Genomic DNA, 15,742 nt, shown 5'->3' with positions numbered 1-15,742 from the left:
TGTTTTCTTTCAATTTTGACATAGGTGAGGGTAAAACAAACACATTTTTTTTTCTCAGGGACAAAAACAAATTATTATTTCTCCAAAAACTGGAAAAAAACTTTTTTTCAAACCCCCCCCCCCCCCCCCCCCCCCCCCCCGAAATCAAATGGTTGCTGCCTCAGTCTGTATAATCCTTCACTATATTGGTGCACCCCAAAGTGGGTAAATGTTCATTAATGAAATGTATAGTCACAAAAGGGGATAATCTTATCAATAAGTATTTACATAGAAAAATTCAATGTTAACATTTGAATTCAGGGCATAAAAAATTGTGTACACTCTTGATGTCTCTGAGTTTATAATAAATGTTCGGAGTTTATGATCAATGTTCTGATCTTCCACAATGAGGGAGACGAACATTTTTTTTAGCAATCCTCTATTTCAATGAGAGTCTTTTCACTACATGATAAATCATTTGCAGTCATACCACACCTCATTTCTTGTATATAATATCCTAACTTTTTGGTAGGTTTTTGATGTAAAAAGCCTGCATATGAAAATACACACCAACATAAAAAAGGCTTAAATGTGAGAAAAGAAAAATATTGGTGTTTGTTTAAATTTAAAAAAAAAAGAGTATCCAAAGAAACCATCGATGAAAACGGATAATTCATAATCACTAATAAAATTGAGAATGGAAATGGGGAATGTGTCAAAGAGACAACAACCCGACCAAATAAAAAAAACAACAGCAGAAGGTCACCAACAGGTCTTCAATGTAGCGAGAAATTCCCTGAATAAATACTTTTATATTTACAAATAGAAGTTTATTTTAATATAATTTTATTCCAATAAAAGCATACAATCAAATATCTCGCTTTCTTACCAACTTTCAACATGACAAACATCCTTCCTGAATTGATACATAATTATATAGGGAAATGCCTAAAGGAATTCAGAACCTAATTCATATCGATATGTAGTAAATTATACATAATTTTATCATATTATCAAAAATATTTCAGTTCATTTGGTAAAGTTATTGAAGAAGACGTTACTAAGTTGAAAATCTTATGTCTAATCCATTTGTCATTTTTTAACAATAAAATATATTTAAACTAAAGTCATTGAAACAAAACATCTTTGTGGTCATTAGTGATACCATAAGTTGTCTGACTGATGGAATAACCAATTGTGAATGCTTATAAAGGTAGACATCTGTAAGCATACGTCACAAAACTGGCTTCAACTTCTTTGTCATTAGTGTTTTGGCATTCATAATTTTCTGGACATCTATTACACCTGGAAAAAAAAGATTGATAATAGTTTAATGGCGATTTTCTTCAATAATTCATGAAATATTCGGCACTGGACGTTTAATCAATCTTTGGACATGCTGTATTTTGTTAAATTAGTTCGCTTTGTTTTCTTTCTCTTTAGTGTTTAGCCCATATTTTATGTCTTTTCCCAATTTTATCTTTATCTTTTATATAACAATATTATTATTTTTCGATTAAAAATGTAAACTTCTTCGGGTATTAACGGGACGCTAGCTATGAGATATGAAAGAAATGGAATTCGTTAATAAAAGTGAAATAATGAAATAACAATGCGTTTTAAGCAGCTAATTTGGTACCATGTTGTAAAAATAAGCAAAGAATTATCGCTGATGAATTATTCACAAGTAAGTGAATAATTCGACCTCGTTGAATCCGTATTCATGTGACCTTCAATGTAATCATAAGCGAGAAATTGTTTACGCATGTATAACTCATGTTAAGTCATTAAAAGGAAATAGTGTCAACAATGTATGACAGTGAAACAAAAGTGAACCGTTTCGTTCACTGATTCGATACACACACAAAAACCATTCTTATACAGATAAAAACGTTAATTAACTTATCATATTAACCTGTAACATGAAATGAAACGAACCTAGAAAAATCCAATTACAAGAGTTCGCTACATATTTATATCTATGTTAAACTTTATGAATATATTGGGTTATGTGCTCAAGCGCCAAGGATATATATAAATACGTGGTAAAGGTGGAAAAAAGGGACATAAATCGAATAGCCAAATCCCTTTAAGGTCAAATTTTACTTCAGGGAGTATGAACATTTTCAAAGTACACACAAAAAAATGTATAAACATAAACGAGTTTTGTTTATATACCTGCGTCATTTTGATAACTTTAGAGTAAAAGAAATCAGACAACGTATTTTAAATATTAACACTTTAATTTGGTGAATAATCTCTTAAAAGAATTAGACCAAGTTAGTTAACAAGGTATGCATCCCAAGCCTTGCGCATGAATCTCTTATCATCTGCCATGCAAATGAATCTCCTGTCATATGCCATGCGCATAGATCTTCCATAGTCAGACATGCGCATGGATCTTCTGTCATGCGCTTTACTGAATGAAAATAAAAATAAAAGCTCCGAAGATCACGACTTTGATGACATTGGAATAAGTCAAATATATGTCAAATCAAATCGAGGACGCTAATCTATCTAAATAGTCGTGCGAGTTTGAATACAATAAACCATTTGATATGTTATTATATAAAAGAATGAATTTCGGAATACGAAACTAAATAAATAATTAAATATCCTCAGATTTTTTTTAATGTCAGTCCTTTTTATCTTTATATTCATAAACACTATTCAAGGTTTCAACCTGATATATTTGTATGTTCCTTTTAAAAGCAATGTCTTATAATGATATTGTATTACTGGTCAAAGCAATTAATTTAGCCCATTCAGCCCATTCAAAACTGATGCTGTGCATTTAATTGAAGATAAATAGTATACCGGTTCTATACTTACTGATGGTTATTGTAAAAGTAACAGTTTGAATTTGATAAGATCAAATCTGGGTCCCTGTTCCATTCACAAACTGCCCATTTACATATACTGTTGGGTTCACAAACAGGAAAGTCAAATGTCAGTGGTATTATCTACAAATATAGAAAAACAAAAACGTCAGCATTTTTTTTTCTTTTACGAACATAAAGCAATTATTGGGTGTATGTTCAACTTTCCGAAGGTCTATAGAATGGAGAAAAAGCTCCGAAGATCACGACTTTTGAAGAAATTGCTATTTTAAACAATAGTTACACATTGTTACATGTACATGTAAATTAATGTTTGTAAGAACCAATAAATGTAACACATTTATTAAACATTTACCAAACTCAAAGTTCTATTGACATTTTTTTTAAATCGACTGTCAGTTTTTGTAGTGCTTCTTTTTAACCTGTTTTCCTTTTATTGTAAAACAGCAATCTATCATGGACAAGCGATAGTAAAACTGCAGTATTGATATACACTTTTTGTGCTGACATGAATTGTCATTGATATGGTTATATTTATAAATTTACTGTTTACAAATGTTTGAATTTTTTGAAAAACTAAAGATTTTCTACCGCAGACATAGATTACTATAGCTGTATTTGGCATAAATTTTCGGAATTTTGGTCCTCAATGCTTTTCAACTTCGTACTTTTTTTGGCCTTTTGAACTTTTTTGGTTTCGAGCGTCACTGATGAGTCTTAAATGTAGACGGAATGCGCGTCTGGCGTATATACTAAAGAAGTAAGTTCGGTAAGGGCAATATTTGGCCCCAATTATAAAGTTCATATTTTCAAGCCAATAAATGTTTTAAAAAAAAGTCCCGGTATTTATGATGAGTTTATTCATTGCTTGTGTACTAGAGTTGATTCAATTGAGCCTTGTAAGAAAATGTTAATAAAAAAACACACATTTGTCAACATGGTCATATATTTCTTAAAAATAATGTTATAATGCCGTCTCTTTAGTTAGGGAATACAGCAGCAAGGTGAAAAATATAATGTAAGAATCTTAGACGATTTATGGAAATTTATAATTGATTTTCGTATCAACAAATACAAAGAATATAAAGAACAGATCATCATTGTGTTACGTCCGAAGCACTTTATTGATTTATCTTCATCAATAAAATTGAGAAAGGAAATGGTGAATGTGTCAAAACGACAACCATAGAGCAGACAACAGCCAAAGGTCACCAACAGGTATTCAATGTAGCGAGAAATTCCCGCACCCGGAGGCGTCCTTTAGCTGGCCCCTAAACAAATATTTACTAGTTCAGTGATATCCACCACCATACTAATTTCCAAATTGTACACGATTTTACCTGAAAAATTGAAAGCCAATGATATATATCTATCAAACTTGACACAGGTTTATGACCAGCGTGGCTTATATTTTAAAAGAATAACCAAATCCTTTCTATATAAATGGTCAACTTTACCTGATGGTGTTGACACCTTAGGTTTTACTAGTTTTCAAATTTATCATAGCTGAACCGATACCTGTTTCTATAACCTTTCGTCTTTAGTCAAATGTGTTTAGGCGAGCCGCGAACATTTTTGTTGTGAAAGAAAAGCCAACGAATAACAAAAATAAAACTCGTTCAATCTCAGCTTATTATACAGAAATAGAAATCGTTCATTCCAAACATAATAATAACAAATTCGTTCAATTACACCAAATTATAGATTATTATAAGGACCAAAAGTACAAACATAATCATCTGTAACTTGGTAATTACATTTCGGTATAATAATTTTGAAATGGATGTCAAGTAGTCTAAACAATAGAAGATGCGTTAATAAATTCCGGAAATAAAAAAAACCGCGTTCAATCTGAATAGGCTATTCCATTTGATTTAAAAAAAAAAAAAAAGGGCAGGACAGGGGATTGGATTCAAAATAGCACTGAGTATATCTTGTGGTTGTTTGTACCTTATCGAGTACCAGGATGTCCTACCACAGAGTAGACAAACCGTCGAAATATTCCGGAAACAAAAAATCGGTAATATGAAATTAAAATAGTCTATTTGCCTCATTGGCAATCATATTACATTTCTGTAATTTATTTCGATATTGATAAACACGAATTATGTACTTAAAGGCCATGTTAGGTCATCCTCGTTATAATGAGTCACGAATTATAGATCAAATCGCAATCCTGTGGTCACTGCATCATTATAATATTAATAATATAATAACATCTGCTCCCTTGATGGTCAGTTATGAGGTTCTGGAGGGGGCGTCTTTAATTTCTATATTCTATAATGTGTTAGGTATTTTTTGCTCCTGTTTTTCTATTCTTTATTGTCTTGTTTTTTTTTCACTATTCTTTATTGTTTTGCCCAATTTTCACTAGTTTTTATTGTTTTGTCGTATTTTTCACTATTCTCTAAAAAAAATTAGAGATTAAGTCTATTATGCTCAATCCCATCCACCCCCAGTAACTAATATAAACAATAGTGTTAATGATATTTGTGATGACGTATACTCAATGCTATAAAATAAAACCAAAGATGACGTACTCTGCTAGAAATGACCTATATACCCTATCTTATTCACATTATCAGAATGAATCAGATTTCCCCTACAAAACCAAAACACAAAATTTTAATGGATGCGAATTGCCCCTTCCAATTTCTTTTCTTTGCTGATTTCAACAAAGACAATTAAATATAACATACAAACAGTTATAATGCGAATTATATACATGTAATCAGGTGTCAAGAAGAGGTTACACTTTAAAAAATGAGATTAAAACACAGTGTTGACTGCTGCACCCCTATTGTTAACGTGTTTTCCTATTATGTCTGTTTGTTTTGTTCACACATCGTTGTCAATATGATGTAATTTGATGCTATTGTAATCCAAGTGAAAGGTTTAGCTAGCTTTAATCCACCATTTCTACATAAGAAAATGTCTGTACCAAGTCAGGAATATGACATTTGTCATCCATTCGTTTGATGTATTTGAGCTTTTGATTTTGTCATTTGATTGGTGACTTTTTGAATATTACTTTGAGTTCAGTATATTTGGTAATTTTACTGTTATATACAATTTTCAAGTAGAATTTCTGGAGTATTCCTTTAATTGTTTTTTCTATTCTACTACCAACTTGTGTAAGAGTAAACAGTTTTCTCAATTTCACTCTACAGAAATGGTTGTTTTTTTACCACATTTTCTTATATCTTTTTGATTATATGTCAAATTAGGATTTTGACATAGATTAAGAAGTTAAGTGAACGTGGAAAAACTAAATAGTAGAGTTCGCTGTGCTTTATGTTATACAGACACATATTCTTGGTGTTTTTTTTCAAGTTTATCACACATATACAATACTCCTTAAATATTAGGATTTTATTTTAGCTTTTAGGTTATCACTGTTTATCACTTTTATACACTAGTCTCAATTGGTTATAACGAATTTACATTTTAAGTGGGATTGAAAGTTTCCAGAAACGACATTTAAAAAGATGAATCACTGTCTATTTTTCATCGTTAAAACTATGCAAACCTCAATCAATTAAAAAAAACTTCATAATTTTCACCGCGGGCTTTGTATGAAAGCACAAGTGAATTTATTTTGAAATCTTTTTTTTTTTAGAGCTTAAGAATATTTTATATAAGATGTTGACCTTTAAATCTGCAAGAGATGCAAAAAATATCCGGAATCAGTGTAATTGCTAAAGCGTTAGTAATAATCTTTCAATTTATGACCTGGGGTACCGTCAATTAACATGGAATTGAGAGTTTGTTGTGATGTAATTTAAATTAAATCAGGTAATGGAATATTCAATTATTATTGAAAATAGTTTCTTGAATTGATGTCGTACGATCTTTGCATGATGTAAAAAATGGAAAATAAAATCACAAAAATACTAAACTCCGAGGAAAATTAAAAAAAGAAAGTTCCTAATCAAATGGAAAACCCAAAGGCTCAATACACACACCAAAAGAATGGAAACAAGATGTATATGCATTGGATTTAAATTCATCAGAAATGCGTATATTCCAAAATTATATAGGTTAAAGAGCGTATATGTACTTTAAATGCTCTGTTCTAGAGTGAGTTAAACATTGAGAGTAATTTAAATGCATGCACTATAATGGTTTACTTTTTTAAACTGTTATTTGGATGGAGAGTTGTCTCATTGGCACTCACACCACATCTTCCTATATCTATTGTTTAATTGCAAAGGGGATATATACCTATATGTATTATTTAGTAGATTCTCAGCTGATACATTTTCTACATCATTCGAAAAATCAAAGAGGAAAGCTGAACTTAATTCAAGTCCTTTTTTCTATTTCTAGCCGACTTGCGATTGGCTCTCAGCGTTTCCTAGCGGAAACGTTGATGCCGAAAAGCAAATTTGATTAGAAAAAACAGGAGAATTTCACATAATTATCCTTTACCGACTTTCACTACCGTACGGCACACAATCTTGAAAACGTTGTTTTCTGCTACCGTGTTCAGCGGCATTCGGATTTAATCGCAATATAATGGAGTTTGAAATCGTTTGCAGCAGATTTTAAAAATAGTTATCTTTATGTAGACGAAACGCACGTCTGGCGTATAAAATTATAATCCTGGTACTTTTGATAACTATTTACACCACTGGGTCGATGCCACTGCTGGTGGACGTTTCGTCCCCGAGGGTATCACCAGCCCAGTAGTCAGCACTTCGGTGTTGACATGAATATCAATTATATGGTCATTTTTATAAATTTTCTGTTTACAAAACTTTGAATTTTTTCGAAAAACTAAGGATTTTCTTACCCCAGGAGTAGATTACCTTAGACATATTTGGCACAACTTTTTGGAATTTTGGATCCTCAATGCTCTTCAACTTTGTATTTTTTTTGGCTTTTTAACTATTTTGATCTGAGCGTCACTGATGAGTCTTATGTAGACAAAACGCGCGTCTGGCGTATAAAATTATAATCCTGGTACTTTTGATAACTAATTGCATCTGCAGTTCTGATATTATGCAATAGGGTGTGGTGTGTTTATCAAACTCATAGATATTTTTTGCATAGACTAGTTGTTTTCCATAAATTATAATTAAGTACTAAAGAACTCAAGAATGATGTTCGAGTAGCTGTTCATTGAAAAAGATTAATATTGTCCGGATTGTCAAGACTAACTATTGTCCGGATTGTCAAGACTAACTATTGTCCGGATTGTCAAGACTAACTATTGTCCGGATTGTCAAGACTAACTATTGACCACATAATTACAAATACAAACCCATCCCAAGAGGGATTAAGGTGATTTAGACAGATTCAGATTCAATAGTTCATTAGACACAAGACACTACAAAATTTGAGGTCATGATTCAGATTCAATAGGCCACATGTATTGGATACAAACATTGACATAAACAAACCCTGAAGTCAATACACTCAGTGGGGATGCATCGATTTCAACTTGTTTAAGTTCGAACATGATGTTAAGAATTCTAAATAAAAGTGTATTTTATAATCTTAAATTGTGAAGGATAAAGACCTCAAGACCGTCGAATAAACTGATACATTTTTTATTTTTATTTTAACTATTTGATAATAACATCAAACTAAATGTCGCATTACCATATTACTGAAGACATTAAATTAATATTTTTTACAGGCGAAAAGAAATATATTTTTATAACTTATGCTACTTTGTAAAACGAACTTCAACGATTTTTTAAAAAGTTTATTGCAAATAATGAAATGTTTGTGAAAGTTTTCAAACATCGAAGCCATACTTTCGTGCTCGATCGATTGCCCATATCACTAATAGAGGTAATATTTGTAATAACTGGTTCGATACCCCGCATTAATCACGTTTCGTTCCTGCATGTGATTTACTGGGTCGATACAGTTTTTATTACTATCTATTGTCGATATCCCTACTGAACACTTAATGTTACTGAAGATGTTGTTTATATACTAGCAATCGGTTTGTACCCATGCTGTTTTGCTGAACGTTGCTGAATGTGATATTTTTCTAGCACGGATTGAATAATCCCTTGGGCCTCAAGTTTTGAAGGTTCTGTCATAATTCTAGCAGTTGTACGTATACGATACGTATGCTTGGGAATTGTTTGTTACCGACTGTACCCAGCCACCGTACGTTATTTTTCACTTTTCGATTAATTTTAATACACCCTTACGACTATTTAACTAATTTGTTACAATAAAAAAAAAGTTTCATAAAAAATCAGATGTTTTTAAAAATAAGTTTGAAGATATACTTCCTGGTTTTTTTTTAATTGAAAATTGTCTTGTTTCACAAAAATCCAAATTACATGTGAACGAAAACTGTTTATCCAAATGGAATTCCTTCTGAAAAAACTAAGTTTCCAGTTTTACTTGAAACATTCAGATTAAAACACAATTATTCATATACTTTATGCAACATGAATTATTCAATTTCACGTATGTACAAGATAAGAAAAATCTGAATTCTTTGGAAAAAGTAAATACCGTTATATTAGGGGCATAAAAAAAAGTTACTGCAGTTTTTAATTTCCAACATCTCTTTTTACAACGAACAAACACATTGTAGTTTGAAGTATGGAATGCATTTCCATTCAATGGAGAGAAAAAAAAATTTTGCATGTTATTTTTCTAAGTTGAGTTTCAAGAATTAGTGTGTTTTAAATGAATATATCGACTTTAAGATTTTTTTATTTTGATGTATTGCAATGTTTTGCATCTATTCAAACTTTCTTTGAATTCTTGAGAGTCACTTTAAATTTGTTAAATGGAAAAAAGAGCTATAAGGTATCTAACATAGACACAAAATTAGTATATGTATATGCAAATACTATTTAAAGATGCTAAAAATATATTTCTGATTTTTGTGTTAAAAATTGTAAATACAGAAAAATAACCAACAACTTCGTTTTTTAGATATAATAATTTGTAACAAATACAAGTCGAAAAAAAAGAAAGGAAAAATTTCCATTCCTGAAGATTTATCAACTACTTTCAAAATCAAAATAAATAAATAAGCTAAAAATTATGATGTCATAAACTTACCTTACGAAAGAAACCACTTCGAAGAGGTCGAAGTGAACTATCACAGTTTACGAAACCTAAAATCACACACGTAATTAGAATTGTACTAGGAATGTGATGCATGATGATTACTGTGAGTTAAATGGGACAATAGTTATGTATGAACAATATTTATATATTATTGGTTAAGCCGTAGGAGTGTTGGGTTTGTCATTACAATTCTCCTTTTCAATTATCTATTTCTATAACCACTCTTCATGGAAATTAACTAATTGTTCTTATTATCTCATAATTTTGTTCCGTTGCGGGACTTTAATGATTGAACGGACGTACGATAGAAAAGATGATGATTCAAATAAAGCATGGCAGGTGAATTGTTTAGGAAAAATTGATCGAGATAAATATTTCACTGTTGAATTTCCTGATTCTTGTAGTTTTCATTCAAAAACTCGTGGGAATATCTACAAAATACACAAAACTACTTAGAAATAAAGCAACATGATTATTATGTTCTGCAGAAAATTGTTTCAAAATAGACATTAGCACACATGTTTGAGTGAAACAGGTGTAAATTCAAATCTAGCAGTTAAAATTATCTTCAGTGTAAACAATCACCCGTAATTCATTTGTCCATGTAACGATCGTCCTACGCATGTATCATGATATCGTCCCGAGCATGTGCAATATTTCGTCTTGAATATTTTTAAATTATAAATTCCGAGCATATGACAACAAAATTCTCGCCCAAAGCATGCTGAAAGATATCACCCCGAGCATTTACAAAAATATGCCACCGAGCATGTTCATATATATATATATATATATCTCACCAAACATCTACAAACAACTCGCTCTTAACATGTTCAAAGAAAGCACCAGAGCATGAACATAATAAAGGCAACAGTAGTATACCGCTGTTTAAAAGTCATAAATCGATTGAGAGAAAACAAATCCGGGTTACAAGTTAAACACACCAACTATAAGAGGAAAACAACAAAACAACAGAAACACGGAATACTTCTCGATCATGCACAACATCTCGCCCCGAGCATGAACTAGAATTCTCTCTCAGAGCATGCACAAAATTCGCCCCAAACATGTACAAACATATCATCTTAAATCATGTACAAAAGATTGTCCTGCACATGTCACGACAAAGATTTTGTGGCATGTACAAGGATCTTGTCCAAATTATATCACGACACGATCACGTCCTGGGCTTGTACAAACATTTAGTTTGGGCATGTACAAATTCTCACCAAAACAAGTGAAAAGATCTCGCCCTTAGCAAGTCCAAAATATCTATTAAGTCTTTAGTGATATGACATTTGCAACTGGCGAATCGTTACAAAAGACTGTCCTGTATATTTTTCGAGTAGAGAGTATAATAATCTTTAATATCATAAAATTATTTCGTTTAATGTAATTGCTCGTTGCAACATGAACCTCGTTTAAATCATATGGGTAGTGTTTAATATTACCTTGATCAGATGCTTGCATATTGCATACAGCCAATAAATAGTATAGATATTAGTCAACGGTTATTCTTTCGAAAAATCATAATGCATTATGTATGAAAATTACGAAACCCTAATATGAAGAAACGTTCGGATATAAGAAAAAAATTGTATCTACCAGTGCGGTTTATAGTGGTATTGTATGTTAACGTTTAAATGACCACATATGCTCAGCATTTGAAGCGAAAGCGGGAAAAATCAACAATAATGACGTCTGTACTGAATAAATTAGATTGCTTGCTAAATGCCAGCATATTGATATCAATGAGTAAAAGGAAAAAGGGGGGAAAACTGTACCAGCAATTCGATAAAAAATCCAAACATCAAAATAAAGCCGGTGTCGAATATTATTTTTATTTCATTTCTTTGAAAACATATACATTGTACTAAAGAACAAGTTATGGTCATCTCACATTTAACATATACTATTTGCTCGACATACGCTAAAACGCACATGCTAACCTTTGGTCTGTGTGTTCGTTCGTTCATTCTAACGTTCGTTCGTTTGTCCATTCTTTTGTCAGTCAGCTCGTCCATGCCTACTGTATAAGCTTTAAATTTAACGTTATTAATGAATGAATAAATGAATGAATGCATGAAGTCGAAGATGCAGGCTGTAGTGAGGTCAGCTTTAAACTTAGCATTATTATTCATTATAATATCATCTTCCTAAATTGAACAAGTCTTACGGTTCATTGCATACGGAAAATGATTTCGTGAGCAGTCATCATGGACACATATATTCTATTTTATTTTTAATTCAATATGTTTACTTTATTCATATTTCTTATCAGCCATGTGCTACTATATAACCGTTAAATGCATAGGAGATAGACAAATGCAATGTATCTGTTTGCAATAATTAAACCAAGTTTACAATGTGTAAGGTTTAGAGTTTTAGAGTTTAGAAGAAGTCGTCAACATATGGTTTTTTTTTCAACATGTCTTTTTCCCGATTGTGTAAAATCCAGACAGGGGCGTGCTTTCATTTATATAAATACAGGTATGATAATATTAAGTATGTGTTTAAATGCAGTGGGATAAAATTAGTTCGTTAACAAAGACTCACTGTAATTATAGTAGACATACTAAGAACTTCATAAAACATCATATATCTATCATATGCTTGATTAATAAAAGAGGGACAAAAGATACCAGAGGGACCGTCAAACTCATGAATCGAAAATAAACTGACAACGCCTGGCTAAAAATGAAAGAAGACAAACAGACAAACAACAGAATACATTTCACAACATAGAAAACTAAAGAATAAGCAAGACGATCCCCACCAAAAACTAGGGATGATCTAAGGTGCTCCGGACGGAAAATAGTAGACATACTAAGAACTTCATCAAAAATCATAAATCTAACACAGGCTTTATTAATAAGATGTTTGGACCTCTTTTCGAATTGTTTGGACGGGTTTTTTTTTTAAAAAGAAACTATATATTTCAAGCTAGTGCAGTCAGATGGGGTCTCATTGAGGGTGGAGGTCTGATCCCGGATCCAGCTTACTGTTTTGTCAGATTCCCATATCCCGCTTACACTATTTACGTAAGCAATTCTATTTTGTTTTTGGTAATTTCCCGTGTCCCGCTAGAATTCATTTCCTGTTAAACAGAAAATCGGCAATCCTGCGTCACGCTGAGACCCAAATGAGACCCACTTCAGATATAAACGTCATTGTTGTTTCCAGCTTTCTCTTTGTTGGCTGGATATCTCTGGTCATTTATGCATTGAAACACAATATATACCGTACTACAAACTAGATTTCTTTTTATTTTAACAGAACGTTTTTTTCTCTTTGAAGATGGGAGTTGTGGTTTCCACTCATTGCTTACTTTGATAGAAAGGGTCGTTAGATTGATCGGTCACTTGTATACTATTGGAAACTAGCTTAAGTCTGGTAAAATAAATGATATAAACGCCCGAAATAGCGAATACACATCACCAATTGAAAAAAAATGAAACAATAAATGTGATAATAGATTACATTTATTGCTACCTGTTTTAATATTGATGTTGTAAAAACATACATTTATTGTTTCTTTTTTCGATATGGGCTTTGTACACTTTTGCAGCCGCATATATAAATGATAACTTGCTTTCTATTGCATGTGAAATTGGCAATTTTATAGCCTATAAACAGGAATCACACACTTGGTGATTTACATGCTTAGTAAATTATAACTTTAACTAACACCCGCATTTGTTAACCCAATGAATATTTAGTAAACACCCACATTCATTAACACCGTTTATAGGCTTAATAAACTTAATACTATAGTTTACAAAACAGTTAAAGAAACGTCAAGTAATTCTAAAGAATGCGATATAGCCAACTCATCAATTCTTCAAACGCGTATCAAATTATATGCTTGGCACATTTGATAACTATATGCACCACCAGGTCGATGCTTGTGCTGATGAAATTTCGTTGCCGAGGGTACCACCAGCCCAGTAGTCGGCACTTCGGTGTTGACATGAATACCAATCATATGGTCAACTCGTAACAAAAGTATGAATTATTCGAAATACTAAGGATTTTCTTTTACCATATGACCATAGATTACCGTAGCCGTATATGGCACAAATTTTGGGAATTTTAGGTCCTCAATATTCTTTTACTTTATACTTGTTTGACCTCTAACTATTTTGAACTAAGCGTTAATGATAAATCTTATGTAGACGAAACGCGCGTGTGGCGTATCAAATTAAAAACCTGGTACGTTTGATAACTATACAGAAGGGGTCCGTTTGGATGTTCGGGATGTATAAATACGCAGCCAAGAAAGGTCGAACTCGGTATCCTAAATGTTTTGCCAAATACATCTCAAGTAATCTATTCCTGAGGTATTAGTATTCCAAAATGTAAAGTTTTGTAAACAGTTAATTTATAACTACGACCATATCAATGATAATTCATATAACCACAGAAGTGTTGACTGCAGGGCTGGTGATACCCTTGGGGAATAAGAAACCGATCAGCAGTAGAATCGACCAATTTGATGAAAAAAGGGAAACCCTCGCATAATTTGAAACACTACAAAACAATTGCAATAATCTGTAAATAAGTATCAGTAATTTCAAACTGTTTAACTGGAATACTGAATTCATTTGACCCCTCATTCTTCCCACTATTAACTTATCCACTATCCAGATTCATCGGAAACAGTCATTAACCTTGAAGGCGGGGGTGTCTCAGTGCTAGGAAAATGTATTTTAAATGATCAAAACTATTATCAGGTTGCACTGGAAAAAGTCTATTTCGAGTGACTTTAAAAGACACTTGTCTAGAATAATTCCGGTTCTTAAGTTTTCTTTTTAGATTTTGGTTCCTTTTGTTTTTGATTTTTTTCCAGATATTTGGAATCCTTTGGTTGTTTCCATTTAGTGTCATTAAAAGATGTTCATCGTTAACACCACCTTTAATATTTTATTTTTTCCCATTGCATTCAGTTTAAAAATCCTATGAAATACTTATTATTTTAAGATATTTTTTAACGACAAAAAGGGTTCCAATATTAAATGTATGAAAATTTAGAGAGAACTATTTCCCGCCAACTTTTCAACGGCTTATATTTAAACATCTCAAGAACAGGCACACGGACCTCTCATTTTTATTTTTTTAATTTTTAGGTCCTTTTTTTATATACTTTCAATTTATAACAGTATATAACAAAGCTTGTTATTTTGAATCAGATTATAGCACACATCCTTTATTACTTAACGTAATTTTTGTGTTTAAAAATGATAACAACAATCATAAAACCGGCAATACAACAACAAAAAATTGACACCGATGCCAATAGCTGATGAAAATGAGAATTTTAACGTTGAGTCGTTTCTGTTTTCTCTTAATTTTGGGATAAGACGTGGCACGGTACTTGTCTATCCCATATTTATGTATTTGGTTTTGATGTTATATTTGTTATTCTCGTGGTGTATTGTCTGTTGCTTGGTCCGTTTCTGTGTGCTGTTGCGTTTCGGTGTTGTGTCGTTGTTCTCCTCTTATATTTAATGCGTTTCCCTCGGTTTTGGTTTGTTGCCCCGATTTTGTTTTTTGTCCATGGATTTATGAGTTTTGAACAGCGGTATACTACTGTTGCCTTTATTTAAGACCATAATGTAATATTTATTTTTATAATTATTTATTTGTTTATTTACATGATTTTGAAATGAAATCTCTGACTTGAATAATAAATTCGTTAATTGTTTTATATTGATTGTTGTTTGCAACCATGAATACATGCGTTCTTCAATGCGTTTCTTGAAATTATGGGTTACTGTAAATTAAAGAGAACAGCCTAGAAAGGGAAGATATGTTAGATAAAAACAGTTGTGTTACAATACCCTAGGTAACTTATGGACCAATCATAGAGC

General features: G+C 31.8%; 1 protein-coding gene across 1 annotated transcript; it reads right to left on the bottom strand.

The window, feature by feature from the left end:
• Positions 1-839: 839 nt before the first annotated feature.
• On the bottom strand, positions 840-10,037 carry LOC134693569 (uncharacterized). Its single transcript, XM_063554408.1, has 3 exons — positions 9,864-10,037; positions 2,812-2,942; positions 840-1,284 (listed from the first exon to the last, which is right to left on the bottom strand). Exons 1-3 carry the CDS (start codon positions 9,963-9,965, stop codon positions 1,185-1,187), a joined length of 333 nt encoding a protein of 110 aa, XP_063410478.1. The 5' UTR covers positions 9,966-10,037; the 3' UTR covers positions 840-1,184.
• Positions 10,038-15,742: the final 5,705 nt, after the last annotated feature.

This window comes from Mytilus trossulus, chromosome 12 (assembly GCF_036588685.1).
Source record: "Mytilus trossulus isolate FHL-02 chromosome 12, PNRI_Mtr1.1.1.hap1, whole genome shotgun sequence".
In the NCBI taxonomy this organism is placed as follows: Eukaryota; Metazoa; Mollusca; class Bivalvia; order Mytilida; family Mytilidae; genus Mytilus; species Mytilus trossulus.
Note: the sequence above shows the minus strand (reverse complement) of the source record. Positions and strands in the feature narration are given on the sequence as shown.